General features: G+C 43.0%; 1 protein-coding gene across 1 annotated transcript; it reads right to left on the bottom strand.

Moving 5' to 3' along the window:
* Positions 1–5,974: 5,974 nt before the first annotated feature.
* On the bottom strand, positions 5,975–22,458 carry gabra6b (gamma-aminobutyric acid type A receptor subunit alpha6b). The gene is made up of 9 exons (XM_053441488.1): positions 22,272–22,458; positions 21,978–22,102; positions 21,533–21,600; positions 20,208–20,428; positions 19,509–19,591; positions 18,322–18,465; positions 17,921–18,073; positions 13,578–13,858; positions 5,975–6,934 (listed from the first exon to the last, which is right to left on the bottom strand). The coding sequence occupies exons 1-9, from the start codon at positions 22,358–22,360 to the stop codon at positions 6,674–6,676; spliced, it is 1,425 nt and encodes a 474-aa protein (XP_053297463.1). The 5' UTR covers positions 22,361–22,458; the 3' UTR covers positions 5,975–6,673.
* Between the last annotated feature and the right edge of the window lie 1,099 nt (positions 22,459–23,557).

Raw genomic sequence — 23,557 nt, 5'->3', positions numbered from 1 at the left:
GGAGGAGAGGTTTTAGACGGTATCCCTGTAGGAGAGAAAGAACAGAAACAGAGATAGAATAAGTCAATGATGATAACTGTGTGTACCATGTGTGTTAAAGAGAGGCTGAGGGAGAAAGACGTGCGCCCCAGTATCCTGCCTTACAGGTTTCCTCTTAGAATTATGGAATGCATTTTTTGCGTATTCAAGCATGTGTATGAATACGGACACCTACACATCCTCCTACACCGTTTCACATCTGTCTACAACTGCAAGCACAAATGAGCACTGGTGTGATGTAATACTGCGCTCCTGTTCAGCCTGGATGCGAAGGCTGGCAATCTGTTCCGGGCTGAATTTAAAAATCTGAATTTATTCGGTCCCCTCGCTGCCAGAGCTGTTTCGCAAAAAGACCTCGTGAAACTTGTCTGGGAACCTCTGCCAGGTAGTTCACACCTCCACCTCCTCCCCCGCCTGATGTGGTAATGCAGGAGAGACTTTTGACAGCACTCAGAGCCATTTCTCCTGCCAGAGGAGCTAGCTGCTGGCAAAATAAAATAATTAAAATAATAATGGTAATGATAATAATGAATGCACGATTTCTGTGTGTTTTTTGGTTGGTAGGTAGTCGAGAAAGGCAACTGGGGTCGGAGTTGGCAAATAAGAAATCTCCATTATGGTCAATTCTATTGATTACGGAGATAAAAGCAATTTATATCTGGTGTCTAATATATGAAAATCTACAGTTGCATGTAACATATAACATGCATGATCAGTAATAGGCACCATGGTCATGTGCTAACCATTATTGTATATTGACTTATAGAGCAATAATTTATATTAATATTAATGCAGGACACTATATCGATTCCATTTGCTGGATTTTAATGAGCCATCTAAAACATTTGTGTCCATGTACAATGAGAAAATAATACTAATTTATTGCACTTCAGGCATGGATCGGTCTAAATTGATTCCATAGCAACAAATTAAAATCAAATCAACATAACAAATTTTCCCAGAAGACTGAGAAACCAAAGCTCATATGAAATCGATGAACACGCTAGTTTCATCGAACCACAGATCTTTGTTTTTTGTTTGATGACGTAACACATGAGCAAAAATACAACATAGTTAAAATAATATACTCATTAATACACACACACAATAATACACACTGCAGAAGAAGAGGAATCCCTTGGCACAAAGTGCATGAATTCAACTACTTATAGATTTCTGGCTGTTTTGCCTTCGAGTCAATAAACAACACATTCGAAACAAGAACTGTCGATATTCATCTTGTGTGTAGAGTTATACGATTTTTTTTTAATGATGCTTCCAATCCAGGTAGAGAGATGACCTGCCTGTGTTGTTCTGTTCTGCCATGTGGTCATTGTTGACTACACCTCTAGATTATTCGTAACTAATACTTTTATTTAAGACACTTAAAGGTTCAGTGCATAGAATTAAGTGACATCTAGTGGTGGAGTTGCGTGTTTGCAGCTGAATACCCCCATCACCTCACCCTCCTCTTCAAAACAAGAAAGAGAACCTTTGGTAACCTTCAGTTGTCATACAAACTCAAAAGGTGTTTTTTCCAGTTTGGGATACTGTCAAAAACATGGCGTCCTCCCTATAGAGGACCCGCTCCTGATGTAAATATAAAGTATTTAAATATAGAAGGGATCATTCTAAGGTCCTGGAACTTTAAATAGTGACAAGTCGTAGCTGCATCTAGGGAGACTTTGAGTGAGCCTCTTGATTTGTGACTGGAATTACACCCAATGACAGACTCACGTTGGTTCTCGCAGAGACTGAACTTGTGACCTTTCATTGATGGGACCATTTCTCTTCAGACAAAGCTGCCCTGCCACATTAACTGTATTTTCCCCCCATGTCACCAGACGGCCCATATGCATTTACAGAGTGCATAAAGAGGACTGATAGACACACACATTCCTACACAGACAGGATTCCTCCTTGCTCTGATGTGGTCGGACGCTTAATGCTGAGTAGATGAGGTAGAGGGACAGCACTCTGCTTGTTGGGCTGCCCTGGCTTATATGAAAGAGGGAGCAGAGTACTGGCAGCTCACCAGGGGAAGCACAGAGAGATGGGCGTGGGGGGGGGGGCAGCAGAGAGAGGGAGAGAGTGTTTCGTCAAGAGTGACACGGAGATAAAGTGAGAAATAGAGGAGGCAATTGAGTGTGAGGGATAGTAGGAGAGAGAGACACGGCATGTATATGTTGAGAGTGAGTCGGGAGCAGGGAGCAGGTTTCTGGTGTGATAGCAGTTTGTCTTATCGGGATTTTACAAACGCCACATAGATGTCCATGTAAATTCAGGTATACACGCGTGTGAGGAGCGCACTCAAGCGAGCACCGACAAACGAGGTAACAAAGGCGGATGCAGCAATTCCCACAAGGCCACCAGGAGAAATGTGATAGATAGGGGGTCGCTGTTTATATCGGTCTTCATTGCTTCCTGACTGAGTGGCCTATAATTGAATGATCATTACACCAAAGTTATGGCCGCGGCCCCACATTCGGAAAAATAGGAATTTGGCTGGAAACAGCGTTTAGTGGCTTTGATTTATGAGCAACAATGAGGAAGTTGTTTTTTCCAAGCGTGGCACTCTGATGGGCAATAAAGAGGACCGGGTCTTATCGCCCGCTGTACCTCCTCTGACACACATACACCAGTCAGCTTGCCAACCAGCCGGCAAACCAGTCAGCCAACCAGCTGGGGCCCTCCATGGAAAGGAAGTGTTCTCTGCAAATTTGTCTCCTTCATGTCTCGCCCTGAATGGCGCTATTCATTTAAAATCGCCTCCAGTCGGTGGGCACTGCTGCCACGGCACATTTATACACTTGTGTGTCCTCACAGAAGTAGACACACGCACACAATTCCACCTGCGTACACACTCTCACAAAAAACACACTCCTTTCTTCTGGTCCGGCTCCTCTTTGCAGGAGGGCCCTCTGTAATAAAAGCAAAGTTGAAAAGAGAGAAAAAGGGTTTGTCTTATAACAGCGTCATCTGTTTTCAGTCAGGGTCATTGGAGCCGTGTATTTATGTCTCTGGTGTGAAAAGGACTGGACGCTTTCATTTGCTAGTTGTGATATTAGGTTTGAGTTGGATCTCACTCAGAATGAAGGGGTCACCGGTGTGGGGGGTGCTAAGTAAAGGCATTGATGAAATACAATGGATTAACTGTGGACGTGTGATTCAGCTATGCTCGATTGCTGCCTCCCAATGGAACAGAGCTGAGCCACAGTACAGAGCACAAGGCTTCACACTTCCACAAACACATTATATTTCATTACTACCTCAACATAATGTGTTTACTCCAGTCAGCAGGTCTTTGGTAATGCACCTGGAATGATTCACTCATTGTCATAAACTCATGCCACCGACTCACCCATACAAACCATTCAGTGGATGAGGATCAGATGAACAAGAGCACGTTACCCCACACTGCATATTTAATATAAATGAAAGTCATATATTGAATTTTCTGACCCCCTTATTTCATACCATTTATTTGTAATCTCTAAAAAAAATGAATTTACAGAATCTGTAGTCGAGGGAAAAGAGTTTGGAAGCCCCCAAAATAGGGGGTTGGGGGGGTGATTGCTTCCAGATGCCTCCATTTTATTAAGAACGGATATATTTGGTAAAAAAGGAAAAATCTAATTTTCCTTGACGTATAAATGACCATAACACCAACATGGATGGAGACTCAGCCGTTGGATTACCAGGCTGGTCGGTGGCCGCAGCAGAGTCCGAGTGAACTCAGCCGTAAATTCCACCAGGCAATCTGCAGCCACCATATCTGCTGACAGCTCAACATGCCAGACATCTTGACTTCTACACCGGGGTGAATGTGACCACAGCTGATCACAGTGACAAGCTGTGGTCGGACCGTTTATTTGCTCTGACCTGTGACCACCTCTGGGAGTTTCAGCTGGCTGCCCTGGGGCCCTGTGTGTGATATCACCTCCTCTTTTCTTTCATCGCTCCCCCCCACTCACTGCACTTGCTCAGTCATACAATGAATGTATCCGCAGAGCCTCGTGTATTTAGGAACACACATTCATAAGAAGTGTTATCTCCTTATTTTATTTCTTGTTGTATCACTGAGCCTTGAGGCCTCCACTTCCGCTGCTTCCTGACAAGCCATTTGTCTGGATCTGCTTGTTGCTCCCGGTCCCTATCAATTAATTGAAACAGTTAAGAGAGTGTCACAAAGAGGGTTAGTCACACGGAGCTATCCCAATGGCTGCCGACGCTGACGTGTCATCGGACTTGTCTCAGTTCAGGCCCTCAGGCTTTTCTCTTATTAGAGAGAGAGCAAGGCGGGGAATCAAAGAAGCTGAACCCACGCAGTGGAAAAGCCTCAAGAGTGGGGGGGCACATTTATAGTGTGAACATAAATGCACACGCAGGCATAACCGTCTGTTTAGAAGAAATGGTTGGAACAAATCAAACACACACACACACACACACATACTTGAAAATAGATTTCTCTGTCATCAAATAAAACCATCGAAAATCTGTCAAAGTGTCGAAGCCCAAAGGATCCAACGAGTTAATGAGTACAACTTGATGTCATCGTAATACTGCTACGTGATTTCTTGACAGACATTTTGTTTTGGCTATTTCTTGATTTAGACTATTGTACATATCTGTTATCAATGACAAACTGGGGGTCACGTAAATGAAATTCACAATTTATCTCGACAACCACTAGAGCGGTTTTGTTTATTTGTTTAATTATTTTGATTATTAAGCACTAAAATAGTTCAGTGGTACACTCTTGTTAGGGGTGGGGATTATAAGTAGAATTGGGGCTTGAAGCTATTTTATTGATCTATCATATACAATAACTTTATCACTATTTAACAACTGTAAGACAACAATTTAATCTAATATTGTATATCTCATTTTGTTGGCTGAGGATTGGAAATATAAATTAAATGAATGTCGGACTGACCAATCAGTGTCCGATGTGTGAGCGCCTGCTGGAGGCTCCGGGCGAGTCTCAGAGGGAGAGGGCTGTTCATTCACAACAACAGCTGCTCCTACATAGGTTAGCCATAGTGGATACAGACTCAATTGTATCAGAACTGGAGAGTATTCCTTCATTGAAAGAAAAGCAAAGAACGGCACTGACGGCTTTTCTCAATTGAGAAAATGATTTCTCTCTCCTCTCCTGACTGGCTTTGGCGACTGCACTGAGGGCGATGGACAGATGGTTTATCCAATCACCTGCCAAGTATACTTTTTGAAGCCTTCAGCCCTTTTTCCAAATTATTCCCAACTTAGTTCTCCCGGGTAGTTCAGTGATACAAACCATCTGGTGAATCAGATTGATTTTCAAACTGTAGCACTAGAAATCTGTGGACTGTTGTTATGACTATTTGCTGGTCCACATGGCATTGGGAGTATGCTGTCATTCATTGGATCAACAGCTTCGGACCAAACTGAAACATCTCATAAAACAGGATGGATGTGTTCAGAGCAGATCAACAAATACAGCATAGTGAAATGCCGGAAAAGGTTTTCTCTTTGAGTAGGCTGAAGTTAGCCTTAAGCACAGTTGTGCCTTGGTACAGGGTTATAGATAGTTATTACATCTGGTAATGTATGAACAATAGAAAGTCTTCCAGTGTTGCTTGTGTATCTGGTTTTGCAATTACATCTTAACAGCTGTTTAAAGCCTATAAACACACTGCTGACATATTTGGAAAAGCCACATTGCAAATTATAGGTGTGACAGGTGTAGCTGCTGGATCTAAAGTATATCGCCCACATGCATGAAAAGAACACGTATGATGGAGACAGATTTACAACACATGACACACACAGACTCACGTGTGTACAAACAACAGCTGCTAAACAAAGCAAAGTAAATCTGTAACATAGAACCTGCGAGTTACACATTTTATGTATTTGATTCTGAACCATGTTATGTGCTTTGAAATGTGGCTTTAATTATTGATTCTTGTGCTCAGAATCTACACATATAATACACTCAGGATCAGTCAAACACACAGTATGTGATGTGATCTTTTTTGCCCCAAAGCACTTGTACACAAACTGAAATATATATGTATATGTATATAGGCTTTCACTGATTACATAAGTCCTGCTTTTCCCTCCTTTAACAATTCACAGTTATTTTGTTAAATAATAAGCTTCCACAAGATTTTATGAACTCATCAACATCCATATCCAACTGTGTCAATAAGCTTTGCAGACTCTATTTAATTTTATGGCACCAATCTGCTATTTCATTGAGCTTTAGATGATCACAGTTACTCTTGTTAAACAAACTCTTTAGGAGTTAAAAGTCTGCCTCTGTTTCATTTCACCCAATTGTCAGAATCAACCCATCTGCTAGGTTCCTGAACATACTGGCTGTTCTTAACTAAGTCTTCCTATTGGAATAATGGGTTATAATGAAGCTATCTAATGTACACACACGTGCAGAAGGTGTGCATATGTTTCACTGTATCCTGCCTGAGGTTGTGCGAGATTTAAACAAACTAATTATATTCTGTAAGGAGGTAGTTGCACAGAAACAGTCACGCCATTCGCCATCTGACTTACGCAATGAACACCGCCCTTCGTGTGCTTCGTGTACAAGAAAGCAAATGCTGGAATCGGTTGTAAGAACCGTGCCATCTGTTCACCTGGACAACTCCATGGTGTCCTTGGTGAGATACACGATCCAGTAGACCAGGTTGAACGCGCCGAACGAAAGGGGGAAGAGGATGCGGGAGTATTTGTCGATGATGCTGGTGCCGGTCAGCATGTTGTTGTCCGGTACAGCTGAGCCCTGCTGCAGGAAGGCCTGGGCATTGACCGGTGGGTTGGGAAACGTTTTGGCCGGGCGGTCGAACAGCGGATTGGAGTTCATCCTCTTCTTCAGCACACTAGAGGCATCCACCTTGGAGAGCCACAGGGGGATAGAAAAAACATAGAAACTGTGAGAAGAGGTTTCACATTAAAGAGAATATTGCATGATGTAATATGAGGGTATTAATAATAAAACTGGGAGCTGTGCTGTTGTACTCTGAAGTTCGTGACGCATTCCCACAGCTGTGAGTCGATCGGTGAGGAATGTGTGTGTCTGCAGAATACGACGTCTCGCATAACAATGAGGACCACGGTAATTAAGCTCAACAAAAGGAAATCAATGGGGTTTTTCCTTTGATTTAATGGGATTTCAGTCAAACCCGCTTCATGAAGATTGATGCAGTTGTGGCAAAGCAAACAAAACCCATCAAACACAAGAGGTTGGCGGCGTTTTGACACTCGGTTAATGTTGTGCCTCATCAACTTGCAGGAAACCAATGTGGTCATCGGCACATGGCCGCGGCTCCGATACTTAAACTACTAAAACAGATACAGTATGTGTGGAGAGAGAAAAAGGAAAAGCACATCAGGGAACAGCGTGTGTCCTGTAGGTATAGAGAGAGCAATCCTCTTTCAAAACAAAGAAATTGTAGAAAGTCTAATATTGACAGGAGGACCACGGAGATAGAACTGACTGTAACTTCTTGATCCTTTGATTTAGGATTTGAGCCTATATTAGTTATATTTAGATTTTTAAACTAATTTCTTTTTGAAAAACATGATATTTATGTAATTAAGCTCATGCGTTACATTTGCCGATGAGAAACCAAAACCAGTTATTTAGAAATGAACCATACATTAGCAGAGTAATGTTCAGTGTGTGATTAAGAGTTCACCGACTGGTCCAGCCGCGCTGTTGGACTCAAATTTAGAACACGGTGGATGTTTTTCCAGACCAGAGTCTTGGAGCCAAAACGGATCTTGCGAGATTTGCGTTGGATTTGTCAGGCTACAGGATTACACGCCCCCTCTACAGGTTGAGAAACTATTAAACTGTAACAATCCTCTGATTGAGGGAAACCCTTCCAAAACTGAATGGCGGTCAATCGGAAATGAGATTAGATAAGTCCCTGAATTCACAGAGCTTGACATATTTGCCGATGTAAGGGTTTCAACCAACAGTGAATGTGCAATTCTGATTTGTGCAGAATGTTTAATAAAATATTTCACTGTTTTTAGTATGACATTTCTTTGATGCTCAACTCATCAGGTGTTCATTTAAAGGATCGTGCAACACTAGAGGTTTGATTATGTTGAGCCAACCTTATTATTCCAATTGACAGTCAGCTATCAAAAGCAGAACCAATGACACATATAACGGAGGAAAAATTCCACATATAAAATGTTTGTTACCTCTGCAAGGGAGGTTATGTATTCATCCCCGTTAGTGTGTTTGTTGGTTCAGGGAAGAACCAATACAAATTTGGAGCGGATCGGAAATAGGGTAGATATGCAGGAATTGTATTCCTCTTTAAATTGCCGGATCAGGCATTTTTCAACATTTAAATTTTTCCCAAGGGAATGATTCGTGGATCTTGATGGAAAAATCGTGCACCCTGTCTCGCTCACGGTGCATCGAGCCGGGGGGATCCCCTGCTGTGTTCACACATCGACTTCTCCTACATTTCTACAGACATTACCCTCGTAGGTCAGGCGGATAAAAGGCCGTAGAGACCGCAGAGTATCTCACCTGGACATTTGCGTTCACACATTCACCTCCTCCGGAACTGCGGAGTCCAGTGCCTGTCTGAAAGCAGCCTAAGTGGCGTCCGTTACAAGAGCTGGTCGAATTCAAAGTCCTCTTGTACAATCTTTCCTTGATCTCATGAGGTTTTCCATCGCCAACGAGGACAATTGGTGCAGAAATTCGATTCTGGAACAAATATAGAATGTCTTTCTTCCTCTCTGTGTAACTATTGTAATGATATCGACCTTCGTTGTGTTGTAGCACAGAGAGTTGCCAAGTGTGAGTGTGAAAAAGAGGGAGGACAAAGAGAGAGAGAAAAAACTGAATCTGCACTGTGATTTAAAACATTTTGTTTTTCAATTCTCTTCAGGCGTCGTTAGTGTGAGATGTGTCTTTAAGGGACTGCAGTCATCGGTACAATAATCATATCTGCATTTTACTGTAGATAGACAGGATGATCAAACAGCTGATCACCCAGAGATTAGGTTCATTAACCAGTGAAATAGAGTGTGTGCCCTGTGACCCCGTACCTCTCCTCCAGCCGTGTCACTGTTTATTTGTAAGGTCAAAGTTAATTTGAGTATTGGAGGATTTGTGCTCGAATAGGAATTTGGCAGCTCGTCCAAATGTCAGCGACCTATCACTGTAATGGCTCCTACATGTTGACCGCATTGCCGTGTGCCATGTGGTGTCCTCTGCTGTAGGTATGTACAGATAATCCGATACACAAGCTATTTTTGATAATGAAAACAGGCTTTTTCCTGGTCAAATCCTGCAGGGATCAGCTCCTCGTCTCTTTATCCACTGCTCTACATTCCTACCGACTTGACAAGTGACTGACGGATATATGGCTGCTGTTTAGGCGTGAATGTTCACATGTGGGGGCTAGGGAGCGGGAGTGTGTTTATGTGTGTTTAATACTGTCTGTTACACCATCAGCGCGCAGTACCACTATGCTTTGCATGCAAGTTCACGTCCGTGGGTGTTGAGTGGGTGTACATACGCTTGTGGATGAATATTGCGAGGCGGCGGAGATGGATTTCATGTAAATGTACTTTTTGAAATCGTGTATTTAAAGCAAGGCAATGAGTTTCCTCAAGATAGCCGCAGTTAGACTATTCACTTGTTGTTAAGGTGTTTTAAGAGAATAAGAAAATACAAAATAAGTATCAATATGTGTCATATATAAGTAGAATCATGTGAAAGGTTGATTGAAAAAGCCTCAACTTGATGAACTCATTAATCTATAGCCCCTAACTTGCTTTGTAACTTGATCCCCAGGGAACTGTAACATTTCTAGTGCCAACACCTCTTTGCCAAATCAACAAAAAGATTAGGTCACTTACCGATCCCCGAAGGAAGCATTGGAGAAAGATCCAACCAGAGCAGAAGTGACTTCTTGTAAATATAAAACAATTGCCCGGGGGCGAAGTAATTCTTAAGACCAAATATTGGATTTAAACATTGATTCTGACCGGAGCAGATGGAAGACATCTGCTGTATTATTAAAACAGCTTCTCGAGATGCAAACCGCTGCTGCTTGATAAAGTAAGAACTTGATTTGTTTAAAATGTGTGTAGGGAACACTGTGCGTCTGTGTGCTCTCCTGCAGAGGCCATTAATGATCCTCAGGTTTCATTATTGTGATGTGGAATAATGAAAGAATAATGAAAAAATCGCTCTCAGCTGATTTCAGACCTCCACCAAGGACCAATAGTTCCCTTAAGTTCAATCAGGCTGCAACCTACTGTAATCGCACACAAATCAGTGAAAATGTCATAAAACAAAGTGACGACTACTTCTATGATCCTTTCCTGCAGTTTTTGTGTAATCTGCAAAGAACCACTCAACAGACAAATGGTCTGAGGTGAAAACACAAACCCACCGTGTGGCTTCAAGCACGATGGTGCATGAAATCCTATGTTGCCGGAGCTTGAAATTCATTTCATTCATTCAGTCTAATTATAGCGACACTGGGACGCCGGGACAAATGCATGGGAAATCTAAACTTTCCCAATTCAATCAGAGCGCTCCTTCAGCCAGGCAGCGACCACTAATCTACCTGTGGCTGGGCCAATAAATAAAGTCCCCTTCTTTCCATCACCCTCTCTTCTCCTTCATTTCCTCCCACGACTGCTTTATTTTCTCTTAATTTCCTGCACCACGCACTCCGCCACCCACTCACACACACACACACACACACACAGACACACACTATCGACAATACACACAGCCCCCTCCCGCACTCACTGGTAAACAGCCCCTCCCCCTCTACACTGTCTATATTTGATTCATTAGATCAACCATTAAACTTGTGCTGCTGGGAGCTTCCCGTTCCTGTAGTGGCTTTGCCCGACATTCACAACAGGTCCTTGTGTTTTTAAATCCTAAAGGAGGAGCAGCTATTTCCAGTGATACACAATTGTTTTGGGGTCCTTTCTCTCCGTGTAAATGGAAAGTCTTCCCTCCTACATATTTTTGTGAAAGCAGTCATTTTCCATGATGCATCCCTCCCACTCTCTCTCCTTCTCCCTGTGTAACTTTCTCTCATGCGAACACAAAAACAAAAGCACGCCGGCCCCTCGCGTCCGTCCCTCCATCCTCGCTCCACTAAAACGGACTGGGCCAGCTTTCTCGCCCCCCCCCCCCCCCCCCCCCCGACCCCCACCCCCCACTCTGCATCAGCGTGGTGGCCGCCCTGCTGCTTGTGAGCCCGCAGTGATCTGCTGGATATTCCCTTAATCTATGGCTCTTACATAATCTGTAGCAACATCGTTCACAGAGCCACTGGCTGTCTCCTCGTGTCACTCTCTGTGGTTATCACACGGTTACAGGGCAGAACAGAGGACCAGGAGAAGAGCGATGGATGATAGATACACCGCGGATGGATGGATGGATAAGACATTGTATAGAGTGGATTGCACGGATGTGAGGGCCATCATTTGCTGCAGATTACATGTGTACATATATATATATATATACGTGCCTGTATGTGTTTGAGTGTGTGCTGCAGATTAAGTGGGGATGTGTGTCCTTGCGTGAGGAGAAGCGTGGACAAAGTGGAGATTGTATTGTCCCAGTTCGAGTGTGTAGTTACATACAAGACAAAAATTAGAGACGCAAAGGAGGGACGGTCAAGAGATACTGTGTGAATAGAACATGGGGGGTGCACAGGCAGGGCACAGCAGGAGGTCACAGAGATGAGGCGGAAAAAGAAGGATCATGTTAAATGTTGCATTTTTGCGTGTGTGCGAGAGGGGGAAGACAGGAAGGAGGGATGTGGGGGTTTGTACGTATGTGATTTAAGCGAGATTATGGTTTTCTTTGGGCTGAGGCGGAGGGTAAACAAGGTTTGTGTATTGTTTTCATTGCACAGGCTGCACGTGGGATCGCAATAGGAGAGGAGAAGGGGAGCTGCAGAGTGAGCAAGTCAGAAAGATGAGAAGAGTCACACACAAGTCATGTAAACAGGATCTAAACCCCCTCGTCTGCTGAGTAATCAGTGCTTTGTGGTTATAATTCAACTGGCACAGCCGGGAATGACCTTCACCACTCATCCTGAGAGCCACAGAGCTGTCTCATTCATCGGAGCATGTGAGATGTGACACCTTGGAGAAGATTCCAGGACACAAGCCACAGAAGAAAAGAGAGTGATCTTCAAAAACAACCCAGAGTGAACGGAGGCAAGATTTGAACCAATCGCAGAGTAAAAGAAAATGAACCACTGATTTATTCGATTTTTTTATTTGATATCTAAAAAGATCATTAGGTGCATGTAACTATAAACTGGAACTTCTACATTTAATCTGTGGGTGTAAAAATATAAAACCACATGAGATAAGAAATATTAAAGCCTTCAAATCTCTGCTTAATGAAAAAGATTCTGTTGAATGGTTATCAGCTTTATTTTTGTTTGCATTAATATTTGTGTGTATCTTCATATTTCTTTCAATAAATAAAAGCATTTAACTTTAGCTGTAGCTTCTATACGACAAGTAAGTATAAAATATAACTGCATATCCCCAAAAAAGTATCTGTACACATTGATAATCGCAGCCAAGCTTACATCCCAGGCCATCTACGCTCTGGTCACATTTTCTGTCAGTTTATTTTTTAACCTCTCCCTTTGAAATGATGCATATTGTATCAAACATCACATTCCTCCTTTTGTGAGTCATAACTCAGCCAAATCGAAGTCAATAATAAATCAAACACACGTTCTGCTGGAATCTCTTACAAGTGATTGCAGTGAAACCAGCAGCTTCATGTAAAACATCATAAGTCATGATGCAATTTCATCAAAACCCATCAAAAAGAGTTTTTACACATAAGCTGAAGATTGTTTATTTCTTTATTTTCTTTGGACTAAACTTTCTACACATGCTTCAATGTCTTCTATTGTAAAGGTAATGATAGATCATAACTGTGACACCAGGAGTGTGTGGGGTAAGCTTACTAACGCTTTTCACAATATGCCTTTTATAATTTGGACATTTTAAGTAGGTGAGTTGTTTTTATTACATGTTTGTAAGCTCGAGCAGCTCAGAAAACGGGTTCTGACGTCATGATGACAAACTTCCAGCAACAGACTTAAAAGCTCTGAGTAGAGTCAAGCTGTTAAGCAGCTTATGTCTGATGTTAGGATGTTAATAAAGTCATTTATTCTCAGGTTTTCATAAACTTTCCTAACAATACTTTTAAGAGTACAGGAGCTTCTTAACCACAAGCTGAGAACCTCAAAGTCCGGGTCCAGTCAAAAAATGACTGGACTGGTAAATGCTTCGTTTTCTCTATCAAGTTTGGGAATGTGAACAGGCAGCAGGAAAGAAAAAGTGAAATCAATGGATCCCAGATTAGTTCATCCCTCTAAGTGAAGAAAATGAATTTAAACTGAGTCGGTTGAACATTTTAATTTTCTCCTGGTTCCCTTTCGTAACATTAATGCATGCAAAAACAACAAGGGTGAAACATGGGGGAACATACTTACCGAGGAATCTTCTCCATTGGTCCCCGTGGCCGGAGGCGGCGCCGCAGCTGCAGCCGCCGCCGCCTCCTGAGCCGCCACCTTCATAGCGGCTGCCTTCCGCAGCTCCCTGTTGGCTTGCAGGGTGGAGAAGTAGTTGACGGCCGCAAACTCAATCAGGGCGGAGAAGACGAAGGCAAAGCAAACGGCGATGAACCAGTCCATGGCGGTGGCGTAGGAAACTTTGGGGAGGGAGTGGCGGGCGCTGATACTGAGCGTCGTCATGGTCAAGACGGTGGTGATACCTGCAAACAGGGACGAGTCAGAGGTAACTGGTCACAGGCAGTTTGTTGGTGGGAACTTCTTTTTCTCTCAAGTTAAATATACATATTATGTATACATGCATTTTTTTGCAGAGAGTTAAATAATAAAATCTCTAGCCCGAAGGTTGTCTATCTCCAAATTTCACAAATATTCCTTCCCTTTCTTCATCACTACGGACGGAACTCCCCAGGAAACTACAACTTCTTCATTAATTCATTTCCCGTTTATTCTACATTTATATTTATGTGAGATCAAACAATAACATATAACCTGTGAATTATCTTTTTTTAGAGGCACACGTAGGCATCGTTCGCCTGCAGTGTTTATGCTAACTTAGGCTGATTGCCTCTTGGCTCTGAATTCATATTTAATGCTCAGACATGAGTGGTATCGATCTTGGAAGTGGATACGCATATTCTCTGAAATCTTTTCCTCCCGTCCCATCTCTGTAATGGAGCGGAAAAATATCAATCTCTTCTGAACATGGTTCTTAATGTTTCAGGGATGTTGTAATAATCTGTTTGAATTATCAGAACACAATTCTGCCACAATACTGCAAAGAATGAGCAGAGAATACATGGATGGACTGTTTGCAGGAATAATACAGTCACTGGTGTGTGTGTGTGTGTGTGCGTGTGTGTGTGTGTGTGTGTGTGTGTGTGTGTGTGTGTGTGATTCTTAAAATCCTGATAAATATAACTCAAGGCCTGTAGGACCATTGGTCAATGGAAACCAAAGGCTTGATTGTGAGCAACCACTGCAATCAGCTTGATTAGGACACACAGTCTAGATGCACAAACACACACACACACACACACACGTATACACACACACACACACACACACACACACACACACACACACACACACACACACACACACACACACACACACACACCACACACACCACACACTGTTCAAGCTTACTCCAAAGTTCCTCAACAAAGTTTGCAGATACATTTTCTAGCTCACGTCGAATTGTTTTTCCAATTCGCTCTTGTAGAGACTTGAAATATAATTTGGACAATCACTAGGCGAATCATTGTGCTGCTTTGTGAATCCACGATAACAGTGAATTGTCAAAAGCTGCAGAATCTTCTTGAAAGTTACCAGTTCAGCCATTTTACCAAGAATCACCATTTGCCAATTGACGCCTGAGCTCCTTTCAGCTCTGGACCGATGGTAGCAGTTGAAGCACTCGTGCTGCAGCTGCAGTGATACAAAGCTTCATATGAGGGCTTGGCGTGCACCACAGTCGATCATTGACATGTGTGCTGAAAGTCATCAAGTTAAAAATAGCCTTTACAACATTGTGCATAAGCTGTTTATAGTATTAAGCTCTTTTCCATGGTATATGTCGGGTGTCAGGACATTTCAGCTCTGCAAGGTTTGTCCAACTTCACTACAGGGGACGATAATCTGTCAATGAGCCGGCGGACTTCACAACCGCACTGGCACATCTCACAAAGATCAAGTATCTGTAAACTGTCTCGAGAAAACCATCCAGTGAGGTGAGCACACCAAAGCTCCAAAGCATCGGATAATATTGTGTTGATCATGAGCCTATGAGGAATAGAGCCGATAATACAAGTGAGGAATGATGAAGATTATCGAGGAAAGAAAGTTGTGGGTTGTACCGGGGGAGAGGTTAGACAGTAAAAGTATTTATTTAAACTTCTTGTTTAGATGGAGTACACTGGGTTTTTCAGACGTCGGTAAAAACTTCCTCCAAACTTCTGGCCATGGCTAAGAAAATGAAGCGCGGTCTCTTTGTTTACAGACTCAAAGTAAAGAAACGACTGAAGAAAGAAAAACACTGTTTAGATCCGCGGCTGTTCAAACCTTCTGTTGGTAACTGAGAGTGCTCCACAACATATTAAACATCTTTAAGTCTGTGTGGCTAAAATTCTTTCCTTATTAAGTCAGACAAAGATGCTGACAATCAACATCTCCTTTAATGGCCAATTAACAAAGTACGTATCTAATTCACTTCCATCAAGCTAAAGCGTAAGGGGCCATTTAACACTGCTGCCCATGCTTTTACCAAATGTGCGGAGTAGCTGTGCACTTGCCATTAGGATCTCATGGGGGATTTAATGCACCCAGCAATATATCAAAAGCATTTTCCACCCGGCACTTTAGCAGTGGAAGTCAACGACTCTTAAAGAGAACCTCCTCAAGAAGCCCAGCCGGTGCCGAGTGTCTCAAGCTCCAGCAGAAGTTAAATGTGCGTAGAGGGGGAGGGATGAGAAGCTGTCAGGGTGGGAGGGAGAAGCTCAAGAAAGAGAAAAGAAAGAAAAGAAGGAACGAGTGTAGGAGGGAAGGGGGATGAAGTATAAAGGCAGGATAGAAATTAAATGCTTTGGGGCATTTATGTGCTTTTATAGGGAAAAAGCAAGGTACAAATTAGGCCACACTCAATTAAGTCTGTGAGACTTGTGCTCAAGGGACTTTGAGCTCTTAGAGAAGTTGTTGACAATCCAGCGCACAACATACAATGGCTTAATGTACTGTCAGGGTGGAGCACATCCATGTAGCTACTTCTCTCCTCTTTTCTTTTCTCCTGTCCTCTCTTCTCCTCTCATCTCCTCTTTTCCTCTTCTCCTCTTCTCCTCTTCTCCTCTTCTCCTCTTCTCCACTTCTCTCCTCTCCTCCCATCCTCAGCAGTAATAAAACTTAGTTAGATAATAGATTTCTACAGCACATCCTGTAACTCCCGGATACTTTAAGAGCACTCTCACAAGACACTCTAAATTTAGACCCAAACTATATATCGCAGTTTGAATATGATGCTCTGCCATTTGCGATGACAAATCCAATCTGAATTTGCCTTTATTACCTCTTCTAAAATACCCAGCGTCCCTGGCGTTCACCCAGAGCTCCTATTCAACGACAGCCAATCCAGAGATAAAGCCCTTTTTTTAATCGTATACCCAATATTGAGCGAAATGGAAAACAGCAGGACGAGAGAGGTTAAAGAGCTGCAGCAGATGCTCTTGCTACATGGGGGCCTCGACTTCCACGCTAACGCTAACGATTGGTATCTCTTTGCCGAAGAAGTGCGCAGGCTCGCCCGGGCGCTGGCTCCCGTCCAATCACAAGTCCAGACCACAGAACCGTAATCGACAAGGGCCAGCAGTGTCACTCTGATCAGCTGCAGCTTGTTGGAATTTAGCGTTTTCAAGTTTTCAACGGCTTAATTTTCCTCCTTTGTTTTCGACCCAGTCTTATTTGTCCACCTCTTTTCTCGTAGCCTCTCTGTCTTTGTTCAGTGTCTCTCACACTCTCCGCTCCTGAGGCTAGAGCTTGGTGGCAACTGTAGCGTGATGTAATGTGAGCAAGCGGAACCTGTGAGTGCTCGGAAGAGGGCCAAGTAAACATCCTCCCCCTCTCGGCCCTTCCATGACCAATTTCAAAAAAGGACATTTATTCCCTATTAATTCGGCTGCACCACAGTGGAGGAGGAATGGAGATAATGAGGAGAGGTTAAGAACATACGGTGATGACTGAGTCGGTCTTTGTTCTTCCTGCTGTATTTCAGGGGCCAATCTGGGTGGTTTTAAACCAATCAGCATGCAGCAAATGCAGAACTACTTTGAGTTTCCCAAGCTAGAGTCACAGTGAGGTCAAGCAGTGGGTGGGGAGTCGATAAATAAGAGATATATTTTATTCACATTTTGGAAACATGCAGTAAAGAAAGTTGAATTTAAAGAGCTGAAAACTTGTTGAGCGTAAAGACTCATGCAACTCTGGCTAGACCCTTTCATCTAATGGGTTGTGTAACACAGTGTTGAAGATTCTTGTTCTGTTTAGTGAACCGACTTGATTTCCCCCCACACTATGCTTCTCTTTTAGGTGATTGCAATCATGCAAAACCGCAACTGAAAAGACCGTTTTGTTGCAATTACCATTTCACCAGTAACGCACTGTGCGATGCGTGTTCCTCGAACTCGCTTTGCACTTGAGACTTTCAGGAATAGGCCTGTAACTTGCAGTGGTATTTATAGACCATAATGAGTACAGTGAGTTTAAAGAGAACTTACCGAACACAGTCCGAGCTGGAACTGATTCCTTGTTAATCCAGAAGGAGACTTGGGCCAAGATCACGGTCATGATACAGGGAATGTAGGTCTGGATCAGGAAGAAGCCCATCTTCCTCTGCAGGTGGAAGTGGACCGTCATGATGACGTATTCACCTGAGACAGAAAACAACATGTGATCACACATCGGAAAATAGAAGGACTGCCCCCTAACCTTTATTTAAATTATGCTAATTCATTTATAACCGTAAAAATATTGACTGAGTTATGTATTCAAAACTTCACATCTTTTTTTTTGTTTAACTATTCAATGGTGTTCACAATATCATCACAACAGCAACGTTATTGTCTCATTGAATACTGCACATTGGACCTGCACAGAACTCCCTGGGGTGTTTTCTCACCTGTGTTGGACTTAAGCATCTCGCTCGACACCGTCTGACCAATCAGGTCGTACTGCAGCAGACTGGAGGACTCCTGTGGCACCTCGACGGAGGAGAGAGGACCTTTCTTCCACGTGTACACGATCTCACTGATGGGGTAAGCATCTGGACGGGGGGGGGGTGAAGAACCGTGCTCAAACTTTGACGTGAATCATTTCATTAAATATCTTGTTCTTTATTTTATATTCACAGGTGCAGAAAACCTTTGCATTCACTCTTTTGTATATCTGGTTCTCTTGATAAATATCGAATGACCTGCCTAAGGATTTCTCGGTGACACCGGATAACACATCCCACTTCTAACTGTGGAATTAAGGAGGAAGTATGGGAAGCATTCAATTACAACCCACATAACCTACTCTTACCATTTAATTGACAAAAATAACAATTACTAGGTTTCTCCTCCATCATTAAAGGTAAGCTACTGTTGATCTACTTTTGCTGGTTTGTTAAATATAACATTAATTTCTTTCTCATTCTTCCTCCTCAGGTGAGATAAGAAACTTTCTATAATTATGCACTCGAGGACTGTTTGTTTGTTTATGACTCCACGAGACGTGCACCTTCAGTCGATTATGCATGGCAGGGTCCCATCTTCACGTGCACTCACTTATTCCTTGACTTGTGTTTATTTCATATCATACAATGAAGTCTTGATAATAAATCTCTACAGTGTGCATCTAATTATCTTACCATCGGATATACCATAATAAGGATAAGGTGCTCTAGCTGCAAAACTCTGCTTACACACTATATGAGCAAAGTTGTTTTCACCATCTTTTCCCAACATTCCCTGTAGAGGTCTAGTATTTACATAAACACTTTATGTATCCCTTCCACTAACACGCCCAGTTATTTTTCCCTTGTTCCCCCATGGTTTCCTTCGACTGTACCTCGTGAGCTGGTAACTATTGTATTTGTACCTGATTAATCCAACACTGTAAATCTGTGGATCGTATTACTAAGTGTTACTGCATTGTGTGTATTTTTTTTTACAGTTCCTCTAATGCACGCCCCGTGTCACACTTCAAATTAAAATCTTCCGACGTCCTGTCAGCTCGTCAGTTCGGCGGTGACAGAGCGATCATTTGATATTGACACAATCTGTCAGAGCAGTGAGGCTGAAGAGAAAAAAACAACAAACTCACAACTCCCAAACTTGAGCGGGCAGGCGTGGCCGTCCATCGGGAAGTTCATCAGACGCATCGGGCACTCTGCATTTATAGTTAATCTGTCAGAATAGATACGGGTTGAAAGACATGTTTGATTCATATTTGATTCACTGTTACCGCATTGGCTAAGAAATTAATGTTTTAGAACTGGAGCCTGGCGCTGTGGCACAACGGCGGACACATTGTGCCACTAAACCAGAGACTCGAACCAGAGACATCTAAAGATTGGAGGATTAATACGAACAGATCAATATGTAATGGTTTATCTTGTTATATTTCTTTTTGATAGGAAAAATCAGCACCTCTTGCAAAAGGTAACTAAATAAGAAAGTTAAGAATAAGGATTAAACAAAGCTGAACTAAATCAAATGTTTTAAAGCAAAGTAATTTAATCTATTAATCTAATTATTTGAGAGAAAAACTGATTCTGTGCCATCAGTAACTCCGGGGACGTGGTTTGTCCTTTTGGAACAAACTGGAGTCCTGTTTGTTTGAATTGCTTTCCAGGCCTGTTTTTTTTTTCAGATGGCACATATCTTGTTTTTTTGGGGGGTGGAATGGCCCTCCTCATTTCTTTTAATGTCTCGGATGCTTGTTTGTTTGATTGGCCATCCAGGTCTGTGCTGTGTTTTCCGGTGTTGGCTGGGTTTGGCGCTCACTGTCCAGCACTGTTACCTCATGGTGTACAGGATGGTTCCGTTCTGCATGATGCGGAACAGCTTGTTGGGGGTGGTCATGTTGTGAGAGATCGACCTCTTGCCATTCCGGAAAAAGGTGTCCGGCGTCCAGATCTTGCTGACCATCAGGTTGTTGAGCCGCAGGATCTCAATGGGGCCCTCGAACTTCAACCGCTCGTCGATCCACGTCTGACGAAAGAACACGTCCATGGTGTATTCCTGGAGGGACGGAAGCATTTGTTTACTACTGCTTGAACCACTCCTACCACTGGTGCTGCTCCTGCCGCTACTATCTCCACTCCCCCCAGAGCGAATGGCAGATGGGTTTGTGAGCCATGGTTTCGCTGGAGCCTGCTGGAGAGAGCACTGGCAATGTGATGAGGTTTTTTTTTTCTTCTATTTCTGGAATGCTTCTATCATTGCTGCCAGTACTAGGGAAATTTAAAGTTAGGTTTGTGCATTTCACTATCAAGAAATATAACTTATTTTAAGGGCAGTTAAAATGGGATTTTTTTAGATATTATGTGGGACAGACTTCTTCATAATAGCAAAAACATCATGTATCTTTAATATACATCTATAAAGTTGATTAAGTTCCTTCAAAAGATGATGCAATTGATACTGAAGCCCAAGTATAAGATATATTTTTCTTCTATGTTTTTATTTGTATTTGTTTATCTTATTATATGAACTACCAGGTCTAGAAATGAACCGACTGAATCATCTGATTGACGTTGTAGTCGTCAAATATGAATGTAGATTACTTCACGTACAGAGTCAGCGTATAGTCAACAACACCATCCTGGATGCTTTTAGATGAAATGGATGCTCCTTCTGCTCTTAAGAGCCTTTCACACGCCTCTCTATAGAATGGCCACCAGCGTATCACATGGCCATTCGAGTAGGCTTTAGATGCAATGAAACAGTATCTAAAGCCTAAAGCCTGAACAGTGTCGAGGACAACAGACATACAGAGTTCAGCCTATCCCATGGCAGGAGTCGTCGGCCTGTCCTATCCCAACATCAGCCAGATCTCTCCCTCTCAGACGAGGGGGGGGGGGGGGGGGGATTGTCAGCCAGATTAAAGTCCTAAGCTGCACTAATGACATCCTGCCCAAATGCTGGAATAATGAAGGCTAGGGTGACTTGAAGCTATATGGATTGATTCGCAGGGGGAATCTGTACATAATGTCTTAAGTGTGTTGACCAATGAAGCTGGCTCTTTAAACCAGTATTATCAAATCGAATGTTTGTACAGTAAGTGCATTTCCGTTTAGCCTTTGCATCCCGTATCAGTCTCAGAGGTCAGAGGGGCTTACGTACCATCTCGACATCTGACACTGGTCCAAAGCTGGTGACAAAGATGTCGGTTTTAACCTCTGTGACCGGACCTACAGCAGAGAAAGGGAATGGTTGCACAGAAACAAAATTCAACTTTGGTTATCAACTAAAATCAGGCATAAAGCAGTTACAGCTATATTGAATGTGTGCCTCATAAAGAAAAAATGCCACTGCAAATCAAATGCATTTACACTCCTGAACAGAACATGACAGTGACAATGAGTACACATTTATTGTTCACTTGTAATGTTGTCATAATTGTGTTTTTTTTAAAAAAACATTTAATTATAGCAGCACAGAAACCAAATGGACAATGACGCACACAACTGCTGGAGTCAAACTTTATCCACCAAAAAAAAAAAAAAGAAGCTCGATTCCATCATGCATGAGGTAACATTATATTAATAGTGATATGTCATTAGCATACCTCCAAATCCAGGTCGCAGTCTGTTGTCATAGCCATCCAATAATCGGTCCAATATACGCGTGATGTTATCCAAATAGATGCTGGTGTCACCGTTCTGACTCCCCCGAACACCGCTCGCACTAAAACTAAAGTACAAAACGCACCGATGGATAAAATCATGTCAACACATTAGAAAGACAGTTACAGAAAGAAAAAAAACAGAGTTTCTCCAGCGCACATTCATCCACGGTCGTTTGGTCGCCGTGCGTAAAAAGTGAGGAGAACATGCAGGAAGAAGAGTTGCCTCACACTCACCATGACAGGAGGAAGCAAGTTAAAATGAGAGCCATGCCTCGCAAACACCCCACGACGAGAAATCCCTGGTCAACTTTTAAAAAAAGCATGGTCCATCATTTAAAAAGCATGATTGGAGGCGAGGGTCGCTCTTCTTTGGAGTTGTGAACCGTGCGAGGATATCGCGCCAGTCCAGCACGACTTGACTTCCCCCTCTAGTGCGGTTGCGCCCGCCTCAGCCTGAATCTGCTCAGTTGGAAAAAAAAAAAAAAACCTGAAGAGTTTTTAAGAGAGTGAAGAGGAGGGACGAGGGGGGGACATCCACGTTAAGCGAGGAAGGGTTTTCTTTTTACGCGCAGAAGGAATTTTGGTGTCTCATATTTGGGAAAGAAAAATGTTTGTGCTTGATGGAAATATTGACGGTCACGGTGCGTGTATGATGAGGAAGGTTGGAAGGGAGAAGCGATGAAGAGGAGGAGAAGCAGAGAGGGGAGGAGGGCAGGAGGGGAGGGGGGGAAGAAGCTTGTGCAAATACAGGAACATCATATCAGTGGACGGTGGTGACACTTTGAGTGCAGTGTACTTTTTGAAATGATTTCAGCCATGACAGCTTTTGTCACCTTTGTGTGAGTGTGGGTGTGTGTGTGTGTGAGAGAGAGAGAGAGAGAGAGAGAGAGAGAGAGAGAGAGAGAGAGAGAGAGAGAGAGAGAGAGAGAGAGAGAACAGCGATTGGCAATGCAGAGACAGAAAATTGCTACTAGAGATAACACATGATGAACTGTGATTCATATAGTGGTTGAGGTGAGTGGGCGGTAGATACATTTAGTGCAACTTCAAACTCACAATATCTATAGTGTGAGAGCGAGGGGGGAGAGGGGGACACACCCACACACACACACACACACACACACACACACACACACCACAGTGTCAAAAGTCAGCTGTATACCGACCGACACCAGTTTTTCTCAGTTGCACAAACACAATGGGAGAAATTGCATCACTTTCACCCGGTGCTCATTAGAGGCGAGCTCGCACAGTGGCACGTCCAGCAGTGAGCCTCAGCTAACGGGTTGCGACACCGAGCCAGAGCAAACGTTAAACCTTGTCAGCCAAGTGCAAAAGTGGATTTAGCTTTTCAGTTGCTGTGGAGAGAACTGCTCCCATGTTCACTTATCAGCCGAGGAAATGGGTTGGTGGACAAGTGAGAGAACGAAGTACGTAGCAGATCTTTTGTGACTTAAAAGATCATTTTAACTCTTGTGCTAAGGACAACGCACCGTACCTCCAGCTTGACCTTTAAGCTA

The sequence above is a fragment of the Pleuronectes platessa genome, chromosome 15 (assembly GCF_947347685.1).
Source record: "Pleuronectes platessa chromosome 15, fPlePla1.1, whole genome shotgun sequence".
Lineage (NCBI taxonomy): Eukaryota > Metazoa > Chordata > Actinopteri > Pleuronectiformes > Pleuronectidae > Pleuronectes > Pleuronectes platessa.
Note: the sequence above shows the minus strand (reverse complement) of the source record. Positions and strands in the feature narration are given on the sequence as shown.